This window comes from Triturus cristatus, chromosome 8, assembly GCF_964204655.1.
Source record: "Triturus cristatus chromosome 8, aTriCri1.1, whole genome shotgun sequence".
In the NCBI taxonomy this organism is placed as follows: domain Eukaryota; kingdom Metazoa; phylum Chordata; class Amphibia; order Caudata; family Salamandridae; genus Triturus; species Triturus cristatus.
Genome location: NC_140591.1, coordinates 400,628,015 through 400,650,729, shown reverse-complemented (window position 1 = coordinate 400,650,729; position 22,715 = coordinate 400,628,015). Strand labels below are relative to the sequence as shown.

Sequence of the window (22,715 nt, the reverse complement as noted above, 5' to 3'; positions counted from 1 at the left end):
CACATGTAGAGCTAAATGTCAAGTCCCCTTCACCCTCTAGTTGCACGTCAATCACACGTCATGCGGCTGCGCGCGCATCTCTGCCAAATATTTCTGCTGACATTGCAGGATTCTTTTATGGATCCACCTACTTGTGACATCATGTATAATGACGTTTATTAAATTACGCCCATATGACCGCCTCTATTAGTTACGTATGCACAGTTTATCTGTATTATCAGCTGTTACGCCTCTTGCATCTGTTTCACTGTAATGCATTTTCCTATAAAACCGATTATCTGTCAATAATGTATGCCCTTCCTTCCTGAACTTTCGTGGTGATGGAATAGAAGCCTGCAATTCGAATTGCATTCCTTTGTATAGGAATAAAGCCCTTTTAAAACCACTAATACCACGGATTCTGCCTCTTATATTTACTGAGTTATTCTTACTAGACTTTACCGCATAAAAAATAGTACCGGTAATGAAATATTTACCACAAAGCTAAGCACAGAGTTTAAGCAGGAGGTCAATGATGGGGCATAGAATTGGGCAATGGAGGGCAGGAGGAGTGGACTGGTACATCATACTAAATTGAGGGCAGTGGCAGCACATCAGACCATGCATGGCAGGAGGGAGGAGGCTAGTCCATGGATTCACACAACAGAGGATAGGGAGGAGGGGGATGGGGCAGCAAGCTAACTGTTCAGAGAAGGCGGGTATTAGGAACTTTATTGATTTTAAAACGTGTGTCTGTGCGAACTACTTAAAATATGAACAAGTATGCAGCATAATCTCACTTTTATTCAGGAAGAAGAGGACGTTTGTGACTGTGACTCCGGGCTCACTTGGCAGAAACACCCCCTGACCCTCCACCCCCTATCGCAAAATGTAATGCCCGTGAAAAGGGTAGGTGAACACAGTGTTATATAGAACATAGTCCTGAGAGCACGATTGAAAATGAAAACTAGATATAGTGTATGGTATAAACTATGCACCAAAAAGTGTGATATAAGATGAACCGGCGTGAAATATAATATGCAATACATTGTGCGCAATTACAGATTCATTGGAGAGCGCGAGATAGCACAGGCACTAGCGCGTGCTATGCGATATGCGCCTTGGAGTGTAATATGCACAGGGCAGTGTTGTGTAACCTAACTAGTCTTTAAAGTTGTAATATAAAATATGTGCTGGGGAGTGTAACGTTGCATATGCACTGTGACAAAGATATGGATCCCAGATTGTAATATGTATGGCATAGCACTGTGCGTTATAACATAGGCATCGAGGAAGGCACGTTAGATGGGGCAATATAACCCGTGCGAAGACAAGTGTGGCATGACATATTCACGGGGTGGTGTTACAGTGCACATGGGCTAGAGAGTGTCATAGCATATGCACTACCTGGTGGAATACAACACAGAGGTGTGTGGCACTCAGCAGGCAATGGTGGGTGTAATACAGCATTGGGCTCTGCCAGGAGCGCGCTGTGACTCTCAAGTGATGTTCGTCCCCTTTCCAGAGAGTAAAATAAAAAGTATTACACATCCGGCAGTGGATGTGTGTTTTATTAACCGTGAGGGGGGTTTCTTGCATAGTTTTGATCGAATTTTTGTCGAATCCCCTTTGAATGGCTTGGTGTGCATGTGTATTAAATGTGCCCGTCAATAGCTACCCATGTTTGTATAAATAAACGACAAGGGTGTCTACCGGGATTAGGCACGGTATGGCATCAGACATGTCAGAGCTTCACTAGTGGTGTAAATACATTCCACGTGGATTCATTGTATGCATAGTCGCCTTTTAATGAATATCACGCAAATCGTCATGGTGATAGGTACGTACGGTTTGTCCAGCATGTCCTAGGTGTGTCTATAAATATATATTTTTTAAAAATAATAAAAAACAGTGGCCGGCCCTGGGGATTGGGGTCAAAAAAATATAATTAGGAGACAGGCCCTGGGGGATGGGGTCATCAGGTCCAATAAATTAGAATAAGAAGGGGAACCACACAGCCCCCCTTCTTAAAAAATTAAAATAAATAAAATACTGGCATCGTGCCGGAGGCCACGCCCCCTCCTTGCAGCACTCTGCAAACGCGCCCCCTGGCGAATTGTAAGTTGGGGAATTAATTCCTCTTCAATACTGAGGGTCCCTGAGGGCCAACTAGCCCAACAGGCATCTCCAGTATGCGCCAGGGAGCTGCGCTGCAGACAGGTGTTCTGAGGCCAAGCCCCTTTTTACACCTCTCTGCAACGCAGCTCTGTGGCGCTTACTGAAGGTACCTAGTGGTCTAGTTTGACCCTAGGGACCCTTAGGATTCAAGAGGACTTAATCTCTCAACTTAGAACAGCCACAGGGCGCGTTTACACAGTGGTGAAGGGAGGGGACGGGGCCTGAGGTGACGTGTGCAAACACGCACTATGGCACGTTTTAAATTTGGGATATAATTTCCCTTCAATACGGAGGGCCCCTGGGGGCTAACTAGCCCACCAAGTGCTTCCAGTAAGCGCCACTGAGCTGCATTGCAGAGAGGTGGTCCAGGCCGTGCCACTTTTTACACCTCTCTGCAACGCAGCTCTGTGGCACTTACTGGAGGTACCTAGTGGGCTAGTTGGACCCTAGGGACCCTCAGGATTCAAATGAACTTAATCTCCCAACTAAAAACGGACACAGGGCGTGTTTACACAGTGGTGAAGGGAGGGGACGGGGCCTGAGTTAACGTGTGCAAAAACGCCCTGTGGCCTGTTTTAAGAGGTAGTTTTAATCCCCCTGCCCTATTATATACTAGGGGCTTACAGAGGAGGTCATGCTAATCACAGGGGGACCCCAACGCATAATGTTCCCTAGTGTATGTAGGTGTTTTCACTGTATTCTAAGTGTCTTTTAACATAGCACTGGCTCTAGGACTGGTTAGTCAGACTCAGTTACCACCAGTATCCATCTGAAAAAGTTGAGGGTACAGGATGATTTTGCAACAAGGCTTCTTTCTGCTCTTCTTTTTGTTCTTTCTGCACGTTATCCTTCTTCCTGCACTTTTCTTCGTCTTTGAGGACTTCTGTTGCTTCTTTCTGCACTTCTTTTTTTTCTTTCTGTGCATTTTTTCTTCTTTCTTCACATGTCCTATCTCTGTAGGCATAGTTAGAAATTAGCATTTAAAAAACCTTTGAAATTCACAGAAAAAACCATAGGTTTCAGGCACTTTATAGTTAGGAATTAGCATTTAAAAAACCTCAGAAATTCACTGAAAAAACCATAGGTTTCAGGGGTGTTATAGTTAGCTGGACTTTTCACTTGTACAAAACCATTGAAATTCCCCCGTTATAGTTAGTTCAGCTAACTATAACTCGCGCACCCGCAATGCACTGCTGATGACGTCACATATTACAACACTCATGACATGGTCAGTGACATCACTCATGACATCACTGATGACATCTCAAATGACATCACTGATGACATCATCCTTGTGATAGAGTGGCAGACCTCCTCTCACCCTAATATAACCTTTGATACACACATTCAAAAATAGAGACTAAAATTTTCAAAACAATGGACATACCAATACCATTTACAACAACCTCTTCAGTAATTCTAAGATCCACATACACATCCACTCATTCACCAACAGTCCTATACAGTCACTCATACATGTACTCACTCATCATATGTACTCATACACCTATACATCCTGTTACACAATGCCACTCATCCATAGAGCTACTCACACACATATTCACTCATGCTAATAAAGAATCAAACATACATTTACTTGCATATACAGTTATACACACACCACCACACTTACTTCTACAGAAACTTACACATACTTAGTCTTTTAAACAATCACTTATAGAAACACATACTTATTCATACAGGAACTCTTTCAATCTCTCACTCTCACATATACTCACTTATATACACCAATAGTCACATATACTAGTTTAAAACATATGTATTTACTCATAAAGACACTATTGAGACAGTCATTCACTCACTAACACACCCATACACACACTCATCCACCCATACAGTCCTGCACACATGCTGTCTTCAACACATACAAACAGTGAGTCACTCATTCATGCACCTATGCACTACGTAATACCCCCCACCGAACCATGCAGACACTCAGACTGATACTCAAAAAACCAACTAATAACCTATATAGACACCCATGTAGCTACTCACCAACCCATGCAGCCACTTATACACAAAGTGAGAGACTGATACAGATATTTACATATTTAAACATTACTCACTAAGCCATGTATTCACTATGATATACTTAATCAGTCAGTTACACAATCAATTTTTCAAAAACAAATCATCCATTTAGACACTTATATACCCATTTATTCGTCCATCGACCTTGAGATATACATATATAAAACATATTTAATTTTCAGAAAAACACACATTCACTGGATGATGTCATCAGTGATGTCATCAGTGATGTCATTTGAGATGTCATCAGTGATGTCATGAGTGATGTCACTGATCATGTCATGAGTGATGTAATATGTGACGTCATCAGCAGTGCATTGCGGGCGCGCGAGTTGTAGTTAGCTGAACTAACTATAACGGGGGAATTTCAATGGTTTTGTACAAGTGAAAAGTCCAGCTAACTATAACACCCCTGAAACCTATGGTTTTTTCAGTGAATTTCTGAGGTTTTTTAAATGCTAATTCCTAACTATAACGTGCCTGAAACCTATGGTTTTTTCTGTGAATATATATATATATATATATATATATATACAAAACTCTAACCACTAGTATATGTAGTATACCTTTGTACTTACTACCCTTCCTATGTGATTTTAGAGTTAGCTCTTCCTTGAGTGACTTTACAAATTGTACATTTGCAATTTTTCCCTCCTTTCACTCCACTTGTATATATAACTCTAACCACTACTATATTTGGTAGACCTTTGTACTTACTACCTCTCCTATGTGATTTTAGAGTTTATCTGTTTGTATCTCTTCCTTGAGTGACTTTACAACTTGTACATTTGCAATTTTTCCCTCCTTTCACTCCACTTGTATATTTGCAATTTTTTTCTGGTTGTATCTCTTATGTAACTCATGTAATCCAAAGTCCTTATGTAACGCAACTGGTTCTTTTGTAAAGCGGACTGACACCTTCAGGTAATATTCGCGCTATATAAAATCACATTAAATAATTAAATAAAAAAGGAGGTCTGACTCTTAGGTTCAGTCTTAGGTTCAGTCTAAAAAATGTTCACTTTTCTATTCAACTGTACTTCAGTTTTTGTCTAATGTTCATCTTCCAAATCGTGCTTCCTTTGTCTGCATACAGCCAGACGGCAGGTTGTTTCACTGATTTAGAGAGTGCGTTTTGAAAATGTATCACAAATGGCTCGGTACCAACTGTGCATCCTATTCTAGACTAAGAACCTATTCGCTACCCACACCTTCAGTGCCACTGTAGAGGTGCCTTTCAATTCAAACACTGATGGTGGGAACCCTCATCTTAACTCGTCGCGAAAGTCCTATTCCATGTTGCTTCTGCTTAATGACTGGTCAATTTAAACATGATCACATTATAAACTCCCTCAAGAACATCTGCTTCCAGCTTGAATCTTATTCTCTGAATGAACCTAAACCAGCATGAGTACAAATACGATAAGACATGAGTTTCCAAGACAAAGAGAGAGAATATATGAAAATATGCCATCTCCTGCATCCCAACCTCTGGAGTTAGGTAGCCGGAGATTACCACAGAGATCAATGGCTGAGACCTGGGAAGACTGTGGTTCATGACAGGTAATTCTAAAAGAGGGGAGCGAGTCAAAAAAGTAAGAGAAATTCCATATTTATGCAATACACCTGATACAGTCCATCTTATTTAACCTATGGAAAAGCCCCTCTTCGATATAGGTATTCGTGTCATGGTCCTGTGTTGGTTTGCTTCTTTCCTCATCAATCACACATTTCAGGATATTTTCTCTCCTTTTTCATCCTCGCACAGACTCTTGGAGTATGGGGTTGCACAGGGCTTTTCGTTGAGCCCCATTCTTTTTAATATATATGGCAGGCCTCTGGCAGAGCTTGTGAAGCCCTTTAGGGTTTCGATAATCTCGTACGTGAATGATACTCACCTTATCATCGCCTTCTCTGCTGATGCTTCCAAAGACATTGGTAATTTTCAGAAGTGTACGCTCGCAGTGGCTAGTTGAATGGAAAAAACCGGAATGAAACTTTATTCCAGTAAGACCTGGATCTTGTTGTGTGGAAAGCACATCCAGACTTGGGGAGACCATTGGTGGCCGGAAAGCCTGGGGCCCCCTCAATCACCTGACAAGGTTCCTTTCACTTGCCACGTTATTTTTTGATTAGTTTAAAAACATCTATTTTATATGTGGGGTTCTGCATTTGCTGTGGGGAATTTGCATTAAGTGTAATTGTGTTTACGGTGCTGCTGGGGAATTGTGCATTATTCAGGGGGGAAGCAATTTTTAAAAGACACAAACGCTGCTAATTTTTTAATCTATTTTGTGTCTCCTCTATTCCGGTTTTAAAATCAATTCGCTAGCCTCATTATTACCTGATCCTTGGTGGGGTGTGAATCTCCGCTTTTAGCGGCCATTTTACCTGTGCCATTTTCATTCGCGAGTAGCGCTCTAGCTCTCGCACGCTGCACACGTCCACTTTAACCCTACTTAATGGGCGAGGCTCAGGCGCGCCTAAGGCAAGCCCGTCTGCGCCCGTCTGCACCAAGTCAGCGGCAGAGGCTAGTTATGCTGCCCATTTTGTACCTTCTGGCGGAACTATCCTCCAGCTGTCAAGTGAGTGCCTTAAATAATTTCGACCACCCCCTTGTCCCTGTTTAGGGACTAGGCCCTCGCTCCTCACAGCCGATTTTATGTGTGTCGACTGTGGCTTTGCCTCTAATTCTGAGGTCCCTTTGGCCCTCTCTAACGCTCCGGAAAGGCAGCATTTGAAAGCCGCTTTGATAAACGCTAGATCAGTGAGGAGACATCATTTCGAGGTCTCTGAATTATTGACGGATAATGCCCTTGATCTACTGTTTATTACAGAGACCTGGCTGGACGATGCATCCAACCCCATCATTGCATTGGTCACACCTGCTGGTTTTTAATTTTGCAGGATGGACCGCCCTGCTGGAAGGGGAGGCGGTGTAGCGATCCTTTATAGAGAGAACCTATTATTGAATAGCGAGGTCTCCTCCCTGTGGGATGGATGTGAGGTCTTGGATTTTAGTATTCATCTTTCCGATCACTTTACTCTAGGCGGTTCACTGATTTATCGCCCTCCTGGTTTAGCCAGCGCATTTTTGAAATCATGTGGGGATGCGCTAGCTGAACGCTCACTACGCTTCTCCCATTATGTGGTACTAGGGGATGTAAATCTTCACCTTGATCAACAAGATGCAAAGGAGTCGATGGCCTTCCTTGACTTTCTGAAACTTGCTCACCTTACCCAGTGGGTTTCCTCACCTACGCATCAGGGTGGCCATATCCTTGACCCTATTTGTTCCAATTTTCCACTGGTAGTGGACGAGCCTGTGCCGGTCCCTTGGTCGGACCATTTTTTTATTAGCTTCTCCTGGGACATTAGTCGGCCAGTTCAGTCTTTGTGCTCTCTCCGCCGCCCGGTGTTTACTAAAATTGATCCATTGCAATTCAAGCTGGCCTTGGCTGCTTCTAGGCCCCCCTGTCAACAAGATCTTACTGGGAGTGTGGTCGAGTTCACAAGGTGGATTGCTGATGCAGTGTCCTCTCTTTCGGTGCCCCGCCCACCCAAGCTTTCCAGGGAATCGCCCTCTAAACCGTGGTACCTGCCGGAGCTGAAAATTCTGAAACATGACTGCAAAGTGTTGGAGAGGGCCTGGCGCTCGAGTGGCTACTGCCCCTTGGTGAAGCTCACGCTGAGATCTAAACAAAAGAGCTACTATGCAGCGATTGAGGTGGCTAAAAGTCAATAATTCACCAGGCAGATTGACCAGGCGAAGAACAACTCTAAAGAAATCTTCTCAAGAGTAAACAGCTTCATGTCTCCGATAGCTCTGGCACGTCCTGTTCTTGCTACAGAGGACTGGTGTAATATATTGGCCAAGTTCTTTCAGGACAAAATTCTGGATATTCAATCCACCTTTTCCACTAACTCTCATACATCCGTCCGAGACATCTCTGTCTCTCGGCCACTTGCATCCTCCCACAATTTCTCCTCTTTTTCAGTGGTTGATCTCCCTACCTCTTTTAAAATTTTGATGGCCCTAAAATCGGGCTCGCCCACAGATCCCTGTGCTGCCAGGCTTTTGGCTGCAGTTGCGGACTGTGTTAATCCTAAGGTCAATCAGATCATAAATATGTCATTGCGGAAGGCCTGCGTTCCATCTTTTTGGAAGCAAGCTAAAATTCTGCCTCTTCTCAAGAAACCATCTTTGGACCCTCTTTCCCCAGGTAACTATCGCCCTATCTCTTTGCTTCCTAGCCTGGCCAAGGTTTGCGAAAAGGTGGTCACCAATCAGCTCACGGATTATGTGGAGGCCTCTGGCCTGCTCCATCCGGCTCAATCAGGGTTTCGGACGTCTTTCAGTACGGAGTCTGCCTTATTGGAGGTATCGGAGGCAATTAGAGAGTGCCTTGATGCCGGGGGGAGGGCTGCGCTGGTTATGCTCGACCTGTCGGCAGCCTTTGATACGGTGCCCCATGCCTTACTGCTCAATCGCCTCCTCGAGATTGGAATCTCAGGGTCGGTATGGGGCTGGGTCAGGTCCTTTTTGGTGGACCGGTCTCAGCTGGTATGGCTTCCACCGTGCACCTCAGCACCACAGATAGTGGCTACTGGCGTCCCTCAGGGGTCATCCCTTAGTCCCCTTCTCTTTAATATTTATGTTACTCCGCTTATCTACCTGGCCGAATCCTTGGGGGCTAAGGTGATGGCCTATGCAGATGACACTCTACTGCTGTTTTCCTGGGGTCATGATGAGATCTCTGTCCTCCCTGCGCAACAGTGCCTTTCCTCGGTTTTTCGCTGGCTCGCCCAAGCTCAGCTTAAATGTAATGAGGAGAAATCGGAGATCCTCTTGTACGGCTCCTTCCCGGATGACTTTAGAAGGAAATTATGGCCTCCTGGGTTTCCACTCCCTTGTTCTAAGGGTGACTCTGTTAAGAACCTTGGGATTTGGTTTAGCGAGAACCTGATTTTTTCCTCACAGGTAAAGAAGTTAACAGGCTCCTGCTTTAGTATCCTCAGGTCTCTTAGGAAGTTTTTGCCTTTTCTGCCCAGAGCGGCTAAGGAAACTGTGGTTCGTGCACTAATCCTCTCTCGCCTTGATTATGCCAATGCATTGTATGCTGGCATTCCAGGTTACTTGCTGGATAAACTGCAGGTGATCCAAAATGCGGCTGCCCGGCTTCTGCTGGGCCTTTCAAGCAGATGTCGTGTGCGTGCCCACTTGCTTCTTTTGCATTGGCTTCCTGTAAAGGACCGTATAAAATTCAAAATTTTATCCATCGCCCACAAAGCCTTGTATGGTTTGGGCCCTACCTATCTTCAGAATAGGCTGGCCTTTTATGTCCCGGTACGACAGCTGCGCTCGTCCTCTCAACTCTTGGCAGAGATTCCTCGCTTCAAGCGTGTAAGACTGGGCGGCTGCTCTTTCTCTCGGCTGGCGGCTCAGGCTTGGAACGCGCTACCATTGACTTTGAGGGGCATTAAAGATCCTGTTATTTTTAAAAAGCATCTGAAGACCCTCCTGTTTTAGTCCCCTTTATTTGGCTGTGTTATCCTTGTTGGGTTCGCGCCGGGACACTCCTCGGAGTATCTGTGCGTGCTACAAGTGCATATAACATAACATAACACCCAAATCATCTATAAAAAACTTGGGTATATGGTCCTATGACACATATATGTTTGAGACCCAAGTGAGAACTCTGGCAGGCACTTTTTTTAGCCTTCTGAGAGGACTCAAACCCATTATCAGTTACTTTCAACCTTACATTCGCCAGTTGATCATTCAATCACTTATTCTGTTGCACCTGGGGGAGAGGAGTTGGCCTAACGGCTAGGGCGCTCGACCTCGAATCTGGGGAACTTGGTTCAATTCTTGGCAATGACGCTGAACATCCTGTGATTCTGGGCAAATCACTTAATCCCCCCGTGCCCAACAAAAATGAATGTGTCCTCATGTAACGCAACTGGTGCTATTTAAAGCGCTCTGACACCCGATACCTTTGGGTCAGGTTTGCGCGATATAAAACTCTGTAAACAAACAAAAAACAAAACAAACCAGGATTACTGCAAAATCTTGTATCTAGGTGGTATGAAATCAGTTATAAGGAGGCTGCAGTCAGTCCAAAATGCTGCAGCCAGATTACTGTTCTCCCTTTCTATGCGCTGCCCCACCTCTGGTCTCCGTCAGAAACTACACTGGCTGACCTTTGAGAAGTGCATACAGTTTAAAGTCCTTAGTACTGCGCACAAGATTATAAATGCATCAGGTGCCCCTATTCTTTCAGGATTTATGCAACCCTATCTTCTAACCAAAGCTCTTCACTCAGCCGATTGAAACCCGGCGGCGATTCCTCGGTTCAAAAGAACCAGATTAGGACCCACTACTTTCTGGTTTTGACCACAGCCCTTTATAACAGTATGCACTCTGAATTAAGGAATATGCAGAATCATCTCTGCTTCAGGAAATATCTTAAAATTGGCTCTTTGCAATCTAGGCTCTTCCTCACACCCTCTTGCCTCTCTATGGTGTTCGATGATTCGTCTCCTGTGGGAGGCGCTGGTAATTCCTGGTGCTGGGGCAGTCATGCTCACTATGAATTCTATTAACATAACATGTGAGAGGGTGAGAGCACTGTGGAGGATTTGCAAACTCAAAGGTCATTGGGAAAAGTGGCCTAGGAGTCAGCCAACAAGAGACACCAAGGTCCATATTTACCATGGGTTTGCATTATCCTTAAGCCACGCAAGGGGCTGCAAGGATGACACAATACCTTGAATGATATTTACCAAGCCACTCAAGGCCACCTTGCATGGCCCTGAGTGGCTTAATAAATGTGGAGTAATGTAAGGCAGTGCAAGTCGCTGTCGTGCCTTACTCTGCCCCCGAGAGCGTGGGTGTATTTTGGTGCATGCCCAGATTTACCATTAGTGGTAGACCTGGGAATGCGTCAACATGGTGTAACGAGGAGAAATGTGTTTATTTCTCCTCATTTCTTCCTCTTTCTACCTGTGCTGCATTCCCCAACACACATAAAAAGACGAAAATGCCTCGAGGGATTGTTTTTGTGCAGGAAGGTGTCTCTTCCTGCACAAAAATATCCTGCCTACAACACAGGTGCACTTGCACCTTACACCATGGTGCCAGGGTGCCGGCATTGGTGCTAAGCAGCACATTGTGCGGCAGTGCAGGCAGGGAGCAGGAATGTGTCTTATAATGTTATATGTCAAGGTGGCTTGCTGCGTTGCATGAACATTTTATAAATATGCCCACAAGTGGTACAGTAGTTTGATGACAGTTGCATGAAGACGGAAGAGCAACCACTGCTCTCCTTTCAGCCTAGGTCATACAAAACAAGAGAGGCAGATTACTCATGTTCCTGGTGTATTCAGTGGGGCTTGACATTAAGGACTACCGGGGTCTTGTTCAGAGGCTGCCCACGGTGTCAAATGCCATGGCTAACACAATCGCTTTCATGCCTTTCATCCAATCAACATCGATGCATTAAACAAGACCTTTTTCTATCTAAAAATTCATTCTGTTCTTGAGTTGCTCAGGACTATCCCAGCATTGCTATGTTCTGTGGTTCAATCTCATTGACAAGTTTAGCATTAAGATGTAGCTTTTAATAAATAGTACACAGCTCTTTATTAAGGTATCTATTGCCAGGATAGCTATCCTAAGGATGCAACGTTCTCTGCCTGCAGGACAGGACAGGATGGTTGCGAATGCTAGCAGTTTACCAGTTTACTAGTTATAAAACAGAGATTATCCTTTTTGGTTGAAACCACAGAGCTTTTCAATATACACCCTTTCTCTGGGAAGCTCCTTTCTGTCTCAGCTAAATTTCAAAATCTTGGGTCATTCTGAATGCAGACATTTAATATGTTCTTTCAGACTAGGGCACTGATGAAAATGAGCTTCTATCATCTTTGTAAATTACGTTTTTGGTGCCTGATACTTAATGACAGGCATTTAGCATAAATTGTGAACATTAGTCTCATTTTGATTTTTGATTATTTGAATGTACTCTGCAGAGAACATTCTTCTAATCTTATTCATGGACTTCATTTATCACAGAATGATCCCGTGCACCTTAGGTGAGGTCTCCATTAAAGCGACTATGTTTTTTTGGCCATGAAACAATGCAGGCATTATTACAATGTTAATGGACTCAGGCCTCAGTTTACTTCAACATCCAATAGGAGTTCTTGACAGCCTTTTGAGCACAAACTATGGGCCTGGTTAGGATGGTGGGTGGACTCACGTCCGCCAGCCACCCTAACGGAGATGGGGACTGCCCGACATAGTGTCGGGGGTCCCAGAGGACAAATTACAAAGCGACCACCACCGTGCCGGACGCATGGTCCAGGGTTTCCATTGCGGCGAGTGCTGCTGGCTGCAGCACCCGTCGCAACGGAAAAAAGGGATGTGTAACACATCCCTGTACTTTGTGAGTGGCACCATGTGGTGCCTGTTCCTTGGTACAGGGATCTGTTGGAGGGCACCATAGGTGCCCCCCACACCCAAAATCAAGAGCCCTGGATGAAGGGGGGCCCGCTACAGGCCCCCAATGTCCATCCCCGCCAGCCTTTCCATGGGGGTGAACCGCCATGGAAAGGAAGGCGGAGAGCAACCATCCTTATCCCTACGGTGGTGCCTGGTAGGCACTGCCACCATTTTAGGAAATGGAAGGCCTACGACACACCAGCGGGCTTCAAGGAGCCTGTCTGATGCGGGCGAGAAATTGCCTTACTATGGCAGTGAGACCTCCACCGACAGCCTGTCTGTGGAGGTCTCTCTGTGATCGTAATGAAGTCCTATGTTTTAAAAGACAAAATGTGGATGAACACTCATATCTGGAACCCTTTCTGTTTTGTTCCCGGGTCTTACTCCACGACGCCGCCTCCTGCGGACAGAGCCAGCCCGAACTGGACCGAACACGGAGCAGACCGAGGATGGCTGGACGGAGGGGCTCTCCAGAGACTGCCACCGAGACACCGTTACCTTACTACCGACCCACACCCACCCGCAAGCATGTACATAGACCAATAAAACCACTTGCAACCCCAATTTGATCTCCAGTGTTACCTTCAAGCCCACACTTTCCAAATACTGATTCGGTATATAGTTGCAAATTCAAACTTTTACTTGGGTTTGATTCATACAGAAAGGCCATTTTTCTGTCGCAAATGGTCTGATTTTACTAATCGGACCCTTTACAACCACAAAAAGCATGTTCCTTTCAGTACAAAACCTATGCTAGAGTCACAGATACACCCTTACACCATGGCGCAAAGGTGCCTCCGGGGCGCACAGCAGCTGATTTCAGCACCGGTGCTAGTGAGAGGGGAGGAGAGAGCCTTATTGTAAATAGGGTGCTCTCCTCCTCTCTCCTTTTCACGTAGCGCAGTGCAGCATTTGGGCTGCTGCGGGGTTGTGCTACCTGGATGGCGATGATAGCACTTGATAACTTCTGTATTATACTGAGAAGACCCCATACTTGAGACTTTTTCTTGTTTGGTTTTCTAGAGGGAGAGTGTTATTAGTCTACTCTTCCCAAATATTTTATTAAAACATTGCTCTTTGGGCAGCGTTTAAAGGGTGGACATAGGAAATTTGTATAACAATGTAGTATATGCTGTACTTCTGCTACAAACAGCAAGCCTGCTGATCTACTGCTAAGGCAAACAGAGAAAATTCAGCTCTGCTAACCTCAACAATTCTACTGTTGGTACTGGCAACACTCAGATGTAAATCTACCGGAAAGGTTGCAGTGAATTCTTCATATAAAGAGGAGAAAATCCGCCATGATATTGGTGGACCGATAAATTATCCTCTGCTGGGAAAAGATGATGCAAGCAATAGAAATAGGTCATATGGAACCCAATTGAATGTCCAGGGGATGAGGATGAGAAATGTGGGCACTAACAATGTGCATCTGCATTTAAGTTAAAGGTCCATTGCCACCACATAGGGGCAACAGTTCCACCAGCAGCATTTATCATTGCAGGGCTATCCGCTGTACATTCACAGGCAACGATAGTCATGTAGACCACACATCCACCTGCAGGTGGAGCTATGCCATGCAGGAGTGAAGATGAACTCTACCACAGTGCTGGTAAACTTACTTCCATAAAAGCTGAATTCTCCACCTGACAATCCATTTATGTGTTGATAATGAACAGCCCTCACGCCAATAGTCAGCATAGTCAAGATTTCCCCCTATACACAAGGTCTGAAACAGCAATCAGTCAATGGATGCCTTCTGTCCAATGCCACATTTCCACTTTCTTCAGGAGATTTATCTGCCTGTCACTGTGAAGACTTTTGCCCTGCAGTGCTACACCATTGATCTAATATTGGTCACAAGCAGGACTTTCTTTACCAAAAGATCTAACCTCCTACATGAAGCAAACAGTTTATGGACCCGGAGACTGAATGGGGTGTCAGAGGTCTCCGTAGATGCCCACAAAGCATGATTTATATTTAGGCAGATGTGTAAAGTTTGACCAAGTTGCATTGTGCTGCACTATGCTGACCATACGAAGATGCCGTCCTCTTCCTTAAAGATGTGTCAAAGTAATAGGGCAAATTACATTCATGTTGAAGTATATTTGTGGGTGCGTGCACACACACACACACACACACACAGATGCACACATACACTTACCTTAACATTGCATTTTTGTTCAATCCAAGAGCCGTTCTCACAACCTTCTGACAAAATCCGTAACTCATGAAAAGCACAGAGTTTTCAGCAATGTTAGCCAAAAGTGCTGGGGCTGTTCCTTTGTAAAAGCCTCTAAACCCCAACTGGGTGTATGTCTTGACCATGCATTCTGTAAGTCCTTTGTACAAGTTGGGGAAAGTCTGCATTTTCACCTTGGCTGTGTCAAATGGTTGCCCGACCAATACGCATGCAGTTCCACCTGTGGAGGTAAAACATACATGTAAATCATGCAGAACAATCTGAGAAGAATAAGTAACAAGAGATCTTAAACACTGTTTTTTAGACAAGCACTTAAGCAGAGTGCCTTGGGTTACAGGTGCTAGACATTTAGGGCCTGAGTTAGATTTTGGTGAATACCTACCCACTCATAATCATGATGGATATCCCATCAACCTTAACACATGTGCATTATATCCTATGGCATTTGTAATAAGGCAAAACACACAAGATGATGGACGGAATGTTGCACATTGGCAACACATTCACCCCCAGTCACAGATCTGGGTTTAATCCATCGTTATTTTGCTCACCATGCCACCCCAGTTCAGACATGGCCATATGCAAATCAGTCTTGACCCTGTGCCTCATGGGAACAGTCCAGCCCGAACTGCCAAGCCATGTCTTCCCTGGACCAGAATAAAGCATCCTAGGACCGGTTTCGGGGTTTCACCCCTCTTCAGCCAGGATAGCTTGACTCCAGTGGCGTAGTGAGCACGGGACCCACATCTGGGCATACCCTTCCCACATAGGGCGAACAGCAAAACACACAAGATGATGGACGGAATGTTGCACATTGGCAAAACATTCACCCCCAGTCACAGATCTGGGTTTAATCCATCGTTATTTTGCTCACCATGCCACCCCAGTTCAGACATGGCCATATGCAAATCAGTCTTGACCCTGTGCCTCATGGGAACAGTCCAGCCCGAACTGCCAAGCCATGTCTTCCCTGGACCGGAATAAAGCATCCTAGGACCGGTTTCGGGGTTTCACCAATCTTCAGCCAGGATAGCTTGACTCCAGTGGCGTAGTGAGCACGGGACCCACGTCTGGGCATACCCTTCCCACATAGGGCGAACAGCAAAACACACAAGATGATGGACGGAATGTTGCACATTGGCAAAACATTCACCCCCAGTCACAGATCTGGGTTTAATCCATCGTTATTTTGCTCACCACACCACCCCAGTTCAGACATGGCCATATGCAAATCAGTCTTGACCCTGTGCCTCATGGGAACAGTCCAGCCCGAACTGCCAAGCCATGTCTTCCCTGGACCGGAATCAAGCATCCTAGGACCGGTTTCGGGGTTTCACCCCTCTTCAGCCAGGATAGCTTGACTCCAGTGGCGTAGTGAACTCTGACACGCACGTATTTAACGACACATTGACACGCACACAATGTGTCTTTAAATACATGCGTTTCAGAGTGCAATGCAAGCATGCAAGTGTGAATCTTAGAAGTCATGTCCTGGCAGTATGTATTGAGATATTCACCTTGCTTAGTTCCGAGAGACCCCGTTCGTTGTCACTGGCGTGCTTAATGTTTAAAGTGCGTTGCAATTTGGCTTTTGGCAAGTTTAATCCAGTAATAAATAGAGAGAAGGCCGGTCGTTAAAGTTCATTGTGTGCCTGCTTATTCTCTCATTTATGCGCCGGCAATAATTCTCCCACTGTCAGACGAAGCCCATTATTCATTAGTTTAATTGTATAATAAAATGGGCATGTTATGTCTGTCTTGGAGAAAGCTTAGAGATCAGAAGAAGCTTGTATTTTTCTGTGTTACTCTGCGGAAAATGTAATGATTTCTTTAATAGTAAACACTATGAAGGGCCCCTTTTTCTTCATTAGGGGCCTTGGCTGATCATCCATTTTGAGGGTGTGGGGGTCTGTCATATGTTATGTTTCTTGTTGGAGGGATGAGGGTTTATTTCACCAAGAGGGGGACTCACACATTGGGAAATCGTGTGGTAAATGTGCAAACTCACTAGACAGGTAAAGATTGATAGAGCCATAATAACTTCAAATATAGTCAAGGTAATAGACAAGAGCATTAATTAGTGGAAGAATGGCCATGCAGAAAAGGGCATTTTAAAAGTACCGTGATGGATATGGAAATGCATGCCATTACTTACTTAGTTGTTCTGCAAGAAAACCCTTTCACAGAATGAAATTAATCAAGCCCTTGCCCGTTTTGAGGCAGAGTCATAAAAAATTTCAATCATCCGTCATAATAAATGTGAAGGAAATATTGTTGAGAGATGCTATGCATTTAGAAATGCTGGGGTTCGCTTTTTTGTCCTTATGCTGCCTTAAAAAAATAGCAGCCCAACAAAATGCATTCTGTGCTCTTCAGCTTGATTTAATGCCATCATTTAGCATTTTATCGAATTGAAATTTGGCCTACTGTTGACCAGATGCAATCACGTCTGTCGTTATTTGTTAATCTGACATGAGTTACCCTTTGAAAGTTTAACTATTGCTCTGTTCGGGCTGCTAAAGGTAGAGTTGGCTTCTTGTAAATAATGTTGATACCTGGATATGAATTATGAAAATTCAAGCAAAGTACCTCTGTATATGCAATATTCTGTGTCAACTGTACAATCTAAATGGACATTTTGGCGCACAGTTGGTGTTCCTTCTTTTGCTTCATACCTCGATATTTTGTACAGGCCGAATGCGGGTTGGGACTCTGCGAGCAATAAAGCGCAGAAGTCTTGTCTCCCCCTCCCATCTTCGTATGCCGAACGGCTGCCAAACGTTGTTTGCACAAGGGTGCGAACGAAGGAGAGACAAGCCCAGACGGAGACCACACCCCGTGACCTGTGCTGTGGCCAGGCTTGAGTTTCATTTGTCCTCACTCTGAGGCCGAGCCTTGTTGTCATGTTGTGTGATCCAGTAGTCATATGGGGGGATCTGAAGGGCACAACATGAAAAGAAAACTGTCCCGACAGTTGAAATGCTTCAACGGAAGTGTAAGGATAAAGTCTCCTGTGCTGTGAAGCTGAAGGAGGGGTAGACAGCTAAACAAGCCTTCTTGCCTGTGTGCCTGCTTCGTAGAAAGAAATGTAAATGTGTGCAACTGGTCAATCTGCAAATGTAAAGGGTTCTTAGAAGCTGGTATTGGCTTTAATTGATGGAATCACTTGAAGCTTCCTGAAATCTCTTTACTGATGTCATAACTACATTTTCACCCATGCTTTTTTAACCTTGCTTTCTCAAATATGCTTTAAAATGCACCACTTGCCTACCCTTGGCACTTAGGCTCACTCGCTAAGCTCGCTCGCTCACCGCTGGGCACTCATTGCAAACTTTTACGCCCTCCCACTTTCAAATGTCACCAGCCGCCACTGGACAAGGTGCATCTCTCTATCAAATTTTAACCAACTTCCTTTGAATGAACACAAACCATAGTGTCAGTACATGAGGTTTAATGGTACTTGAAACTAGTTATCCATGTTGCTTTAACACATGTAGCAAATCAAGAACAATTACTCCAAACAATGGCAAATGTCAAAGTTGCTATTTGTGGGATTTCAGAACTTTGCAAAGTAACACATTCTTCAGTAGTTCATGTTACATTGACCGCAGAATGGTCATTTCTGCTTGTATTCTCTGCTAACCAGATGTTGCACTGGAACAATGAAGAGACCATGTGAATGCAACAGGTTGCCTCTTGTAATCCCATTCCCAAAGCTAGACTTTTCAGCTTTGAGGTTTAAATGCACTGTTGTGCTGCCTAGCGCCAACACTGGCATACTTGCAAAATGATGCAAGGGTGCCTGCATTACAAGCAGGATTATTTTTGTGCATGGCAGGAAGAGACACTTTCCTACACAAACAAAATCCTAAGCATTATTTTCCTCTCTCTATGTGTGCTGCAAAATGCGATTCCTAGCAGGGAGAGGATGTAGCCTAAGGGCTAGGGCGGTCGATCTCTAATCTGGGAAACCAGGTTCGAGTCTGGGCAATGACGCTGAGCATCCTGTGATTCTGGGCAAATCACTTAATATTCCCGTATCTACGTGTCTTTGTGTAACGCATCTGGTGCTCATGTAAAGCGCTCTGATATCTTCGGGTCAAGTTTGTGCTATATAAAACTATGAAAAAAATACATATATTTTAGGAGCTCCCTCAGTTAGGCAGAACCCATCCAGATATACAACCACTCTGAATGAGGGACCTGATGATGAAGGATGCCACGAACAATCCATGGATGAGGATCCATAAAAAAAACAAAAGATGTCTTTTTGCAGAGCTTTGTGACAGAATAGTATTATTGTGCCACCTTCCTCTTGAATTAGGAGCCCTTATTCTAAATCAGCGCTGAGCGCGGCTCAGGAGAAGGCTTCAAACCGACCTATTGAGGGTAGCAGTCTAGCCATGCCTTTCTAGGCTCTCTTTAATCTGCTCCCTAGGCACCTGGTCAGTCCCAAATACAAGCCCTTCCCAAAGTCCAAGGAGAGACAGCAACAGTGGAACAATGGTTTTGACTAGATGAGCAAGATATAGGCTGTGTGAAGATTTTCTTATCTAGATTGACTTGTGGTCTGGTGTGGAGGGAGGTGTGGAATAGTGATTACACTTTGGACACAGACTGTGGTACGAATGATAAGGAACCTTATTTGAATATTTACTCTTCTGAAGATAATACGGTCTTATTTAATCTCGTTTGATCCCCTCTCTATGTAAATATGTCAAAAGCTTGTTGCATAGAGTTTAAGATATTTGATTGTTGCAATAATAGTCAAAACAATCTCTATTGTGGCCGAAGGCCATAAAAGAGCATGGTTAAAATACATAAAAACATTACAAAAAGATCTTAGTTTAATACAAATAAAAACAAAACAAGCCAGCCATAAAAATATAGATCTAGAGATAAAGACATTAAAAACATTGGTACAACATGTTTCTACACCTGAGATCTTTTCCACTCTATCGAGAAATGTACAGGTTATATGGCTTTAAGAAATACAGTCTCTTCTTCACATTTTTTCTTCTCAAGATCTCTTGAAATTAATACATAGTTATAGACAGACAGACATGAAGGGGCTTCGGGCCAACATGTTTCAGCCACTTTTCTGAAGTGTCGGTCGTATTCTGGTTCAACCCCCATTGGCATGCATAGAACAGGGTGTAGGTGAGCCCCCTTCAGTCTTTGGCTTTACTGTTGGTGACATTCATATCTGTGGTCAGCCCACAGGGTATTCATTGGGTGTTTTCCGAGTGTCCTGTATTGTGAGCGACAGCATTTTGCCTCTTTGTGTATGAGAACGCATTGAAAAAAGCCAGCACCCCACAGAAAATGTATTGTAGTCCCTCACTTAACTTCCTAAATGAATGAAAATATACATTTTTAGATAGCTTGTACAGTACATATTCTATTTTTTACACGGAGGTGACCATTCTGCTGATGCTGTTATTTTAAATAACGTGAACAGAAAGCATCAATCTAATAAACAGTTTCTTTTTATGGTGTAACTATTTTATTGTAGTTTGTGTAAAGGTGGGTTTCACATTATTTTATCCATCTGTCTCCATTCTTAGCTGAGCACATGTTCAACAGTTGTCTTTTAAAGACTGGGACGCACACATCTTGCATATAAAGTAAAGGTAGAGCTGCTGAGAACTTGCATTTGTAAACTTTATATCTTGTGGTTCCGCACACATCTCTGAAGTATGTTAGTGCCAGATTAATGTTTTTATTTGTTTCTTTTGAGTGAGTTCTGTAGAAAGCAATCTCCCAACTTCTAGTAGCCTATTGATTATAGGCATTTCAGCAGACTACTAATCTGTGTATCCGTCTATTCTCTGCTTAAATTAAAGGAATTCCAGCTATGCTACTACATTTTTCGCTAGCTAGCTAGGGGCATATGTATCAAAATCTCCATTTGCGATTCTCAAATAGCGATTTTTTGAGAATCGCTATTTGAGAATTGCAAAACGGGATGTATCTAAAAAATCGCACAAATTTTGCGAATTCTTAAAATTCCTTAATTGCGATTAGCAAACTGCGAAATCGCAATTAAGGAATACCTTCCCATTCATTCCTATGGGCCAGGAGGCCCATAGCAATGAATGGGAAGTCTTTCTCAAATTGCGAATCGCAATTTGCTAATCGCAAATTGAGAATAATATCAAAGGTGCAAGGGTGTCATGATGACACCCTGATGCACCCCTGAAATTAGCATGTGTGCGCATATGGTGCACATACATGCCCTAAGGGCATGTATGGGCGCCACATAGCACTTTGAAAAATGCCAAAAGGTGCATTTTTCAAAGAAATCGCAAATTACCACCAACTTGAAGTTGGTGGTAATATGTGATTTCTTAAGGAGAAATCGCATAACTTGGGTGCATGTTACATAGCATTTAAGGAATCGCAATTTGCGATTTCTTAAATGCTTACGCAAAATTAAGAAATCGCAAAATTAGCGATTCCTTAAGAATGCGATGCTGAAATGCCTCATACATCTAATTTTGCGATTTTGTATTCGCAAACGCTGTTTTTTTGCAATTCGCAGCGTTTGCGAATACAAAATCGTTTGTTACATATGCCCCCTAGTCTTTTGACAGCATGTTATCTGATGTACATTTAATGTTACAAGGAATCCGCTGGGCTTAATTACTTTGTGGTTGTAAAGTGGATCCTAATGTCAGCAATTTAAATATTATTGCATTTGAGGAGTTAAATCTGGCCTAGCAAAAACTCTGCATTTGCACAAGGATCTGGTGTCTTGTACATTTTCTCAAGCACCCCACCAGTCTAGCTTTGAGGGGGTCTGCTTTAACTGTATTGATTAAACAGATTTAGAAACTGCATTGTTCGATTGCAGGAGGCACACGACAGTACGCTTGTTTTAGGAAGACTCCTAGGGGCATATTTACAATGAAGTGGCAGAGTGAGGCATTAGCCATCATGGCTTAACGCCTCTCTCCGCCACTTCAGAAACGTATGGCTGTACCATATTTACAAGGATATGGTGCAGCCTTGCGTTTCCCCCTACTCTGGCGCTATCCTTAGCAGTGTAGCGCCAATGCAGGCACCCTTGCACCCTAGTGCAAGGGTGTCTGCGTGCAGGGGAGAGGTGTTTATGTGTAGGAAGTTGTCCCTTCCTGCACATAAACAATCCTGAAATGCCATTTTGTCACTTCTATGTGTGCTGCTTAATGCAGCACATATGGAAGTTACAAAATGCCATTTTTAGGTCGAGCATTCAAGACCTCTTATATATACTTTACTATATACTTATATGTGTATACAGTATAGATGAGAGGCAATATGAACAAGTAAGGAGATTAAACATATAGAAGTTGAAAAGCAATAACAAGTCGTTGGTACGAGTCTTTGGGTGGCTTTATTTCAGGTGTGCTTTGTATTGCATTCAATGCGAACAGCCAATGCGTTTCGCCCAAACAAGGGCTTCTTTAGGGTGATAGGTGATGCCGTGGGGGGGACATCGTAGGTGAAGATGGGTGTAAATGAATAAGACTCAGCTTAGTGAAGCCCTTAATTCTACTACCCACCCGTGGGTGTATCTCACTGTGGCCCAGTGAAGTCAAGCCATGAGTGTGGATAACGTCCTGTGGGTAGGCAAATTCGTAAGTTGATTGAAGCGTAGTTCAAATGGAGCCGTGTCCGGAAACCATCCTCTGGTCTGCACGATACACAATTTGCATACTCACAGGACGTTATCCACACTCAGGACTTGACTTCACCGGACCACAGTGAGATACACCAACGGGTGGCCAGTAGAATTAAAGGCCTCACTAAGCT

General features: G+C 43.9%; 1 protein-coding gene across 1 annotated transcript in view; it reads right to left on the bottom strand.

Moving 5' to 3' along the window:
* Nucleotides 1–22,715, bottom strand: part of LOC146802186 (mitochondrial ornithine transporter 1-like) — a 144,367-nt gene that overhangs the window by 53,610 nt on the left and 68,042 nt on the right. Inside the window, exon 3 of the mRNA XM_085621772.1 lies at nt 14,880–15,138. Coding sequence (XP_085477898.1) covers nt 14,880–15,138 — 259 coding nt within the window. The remainder of the gene's footprint in view (nt 1–14,879; nt 15,139–22,715) is intronic.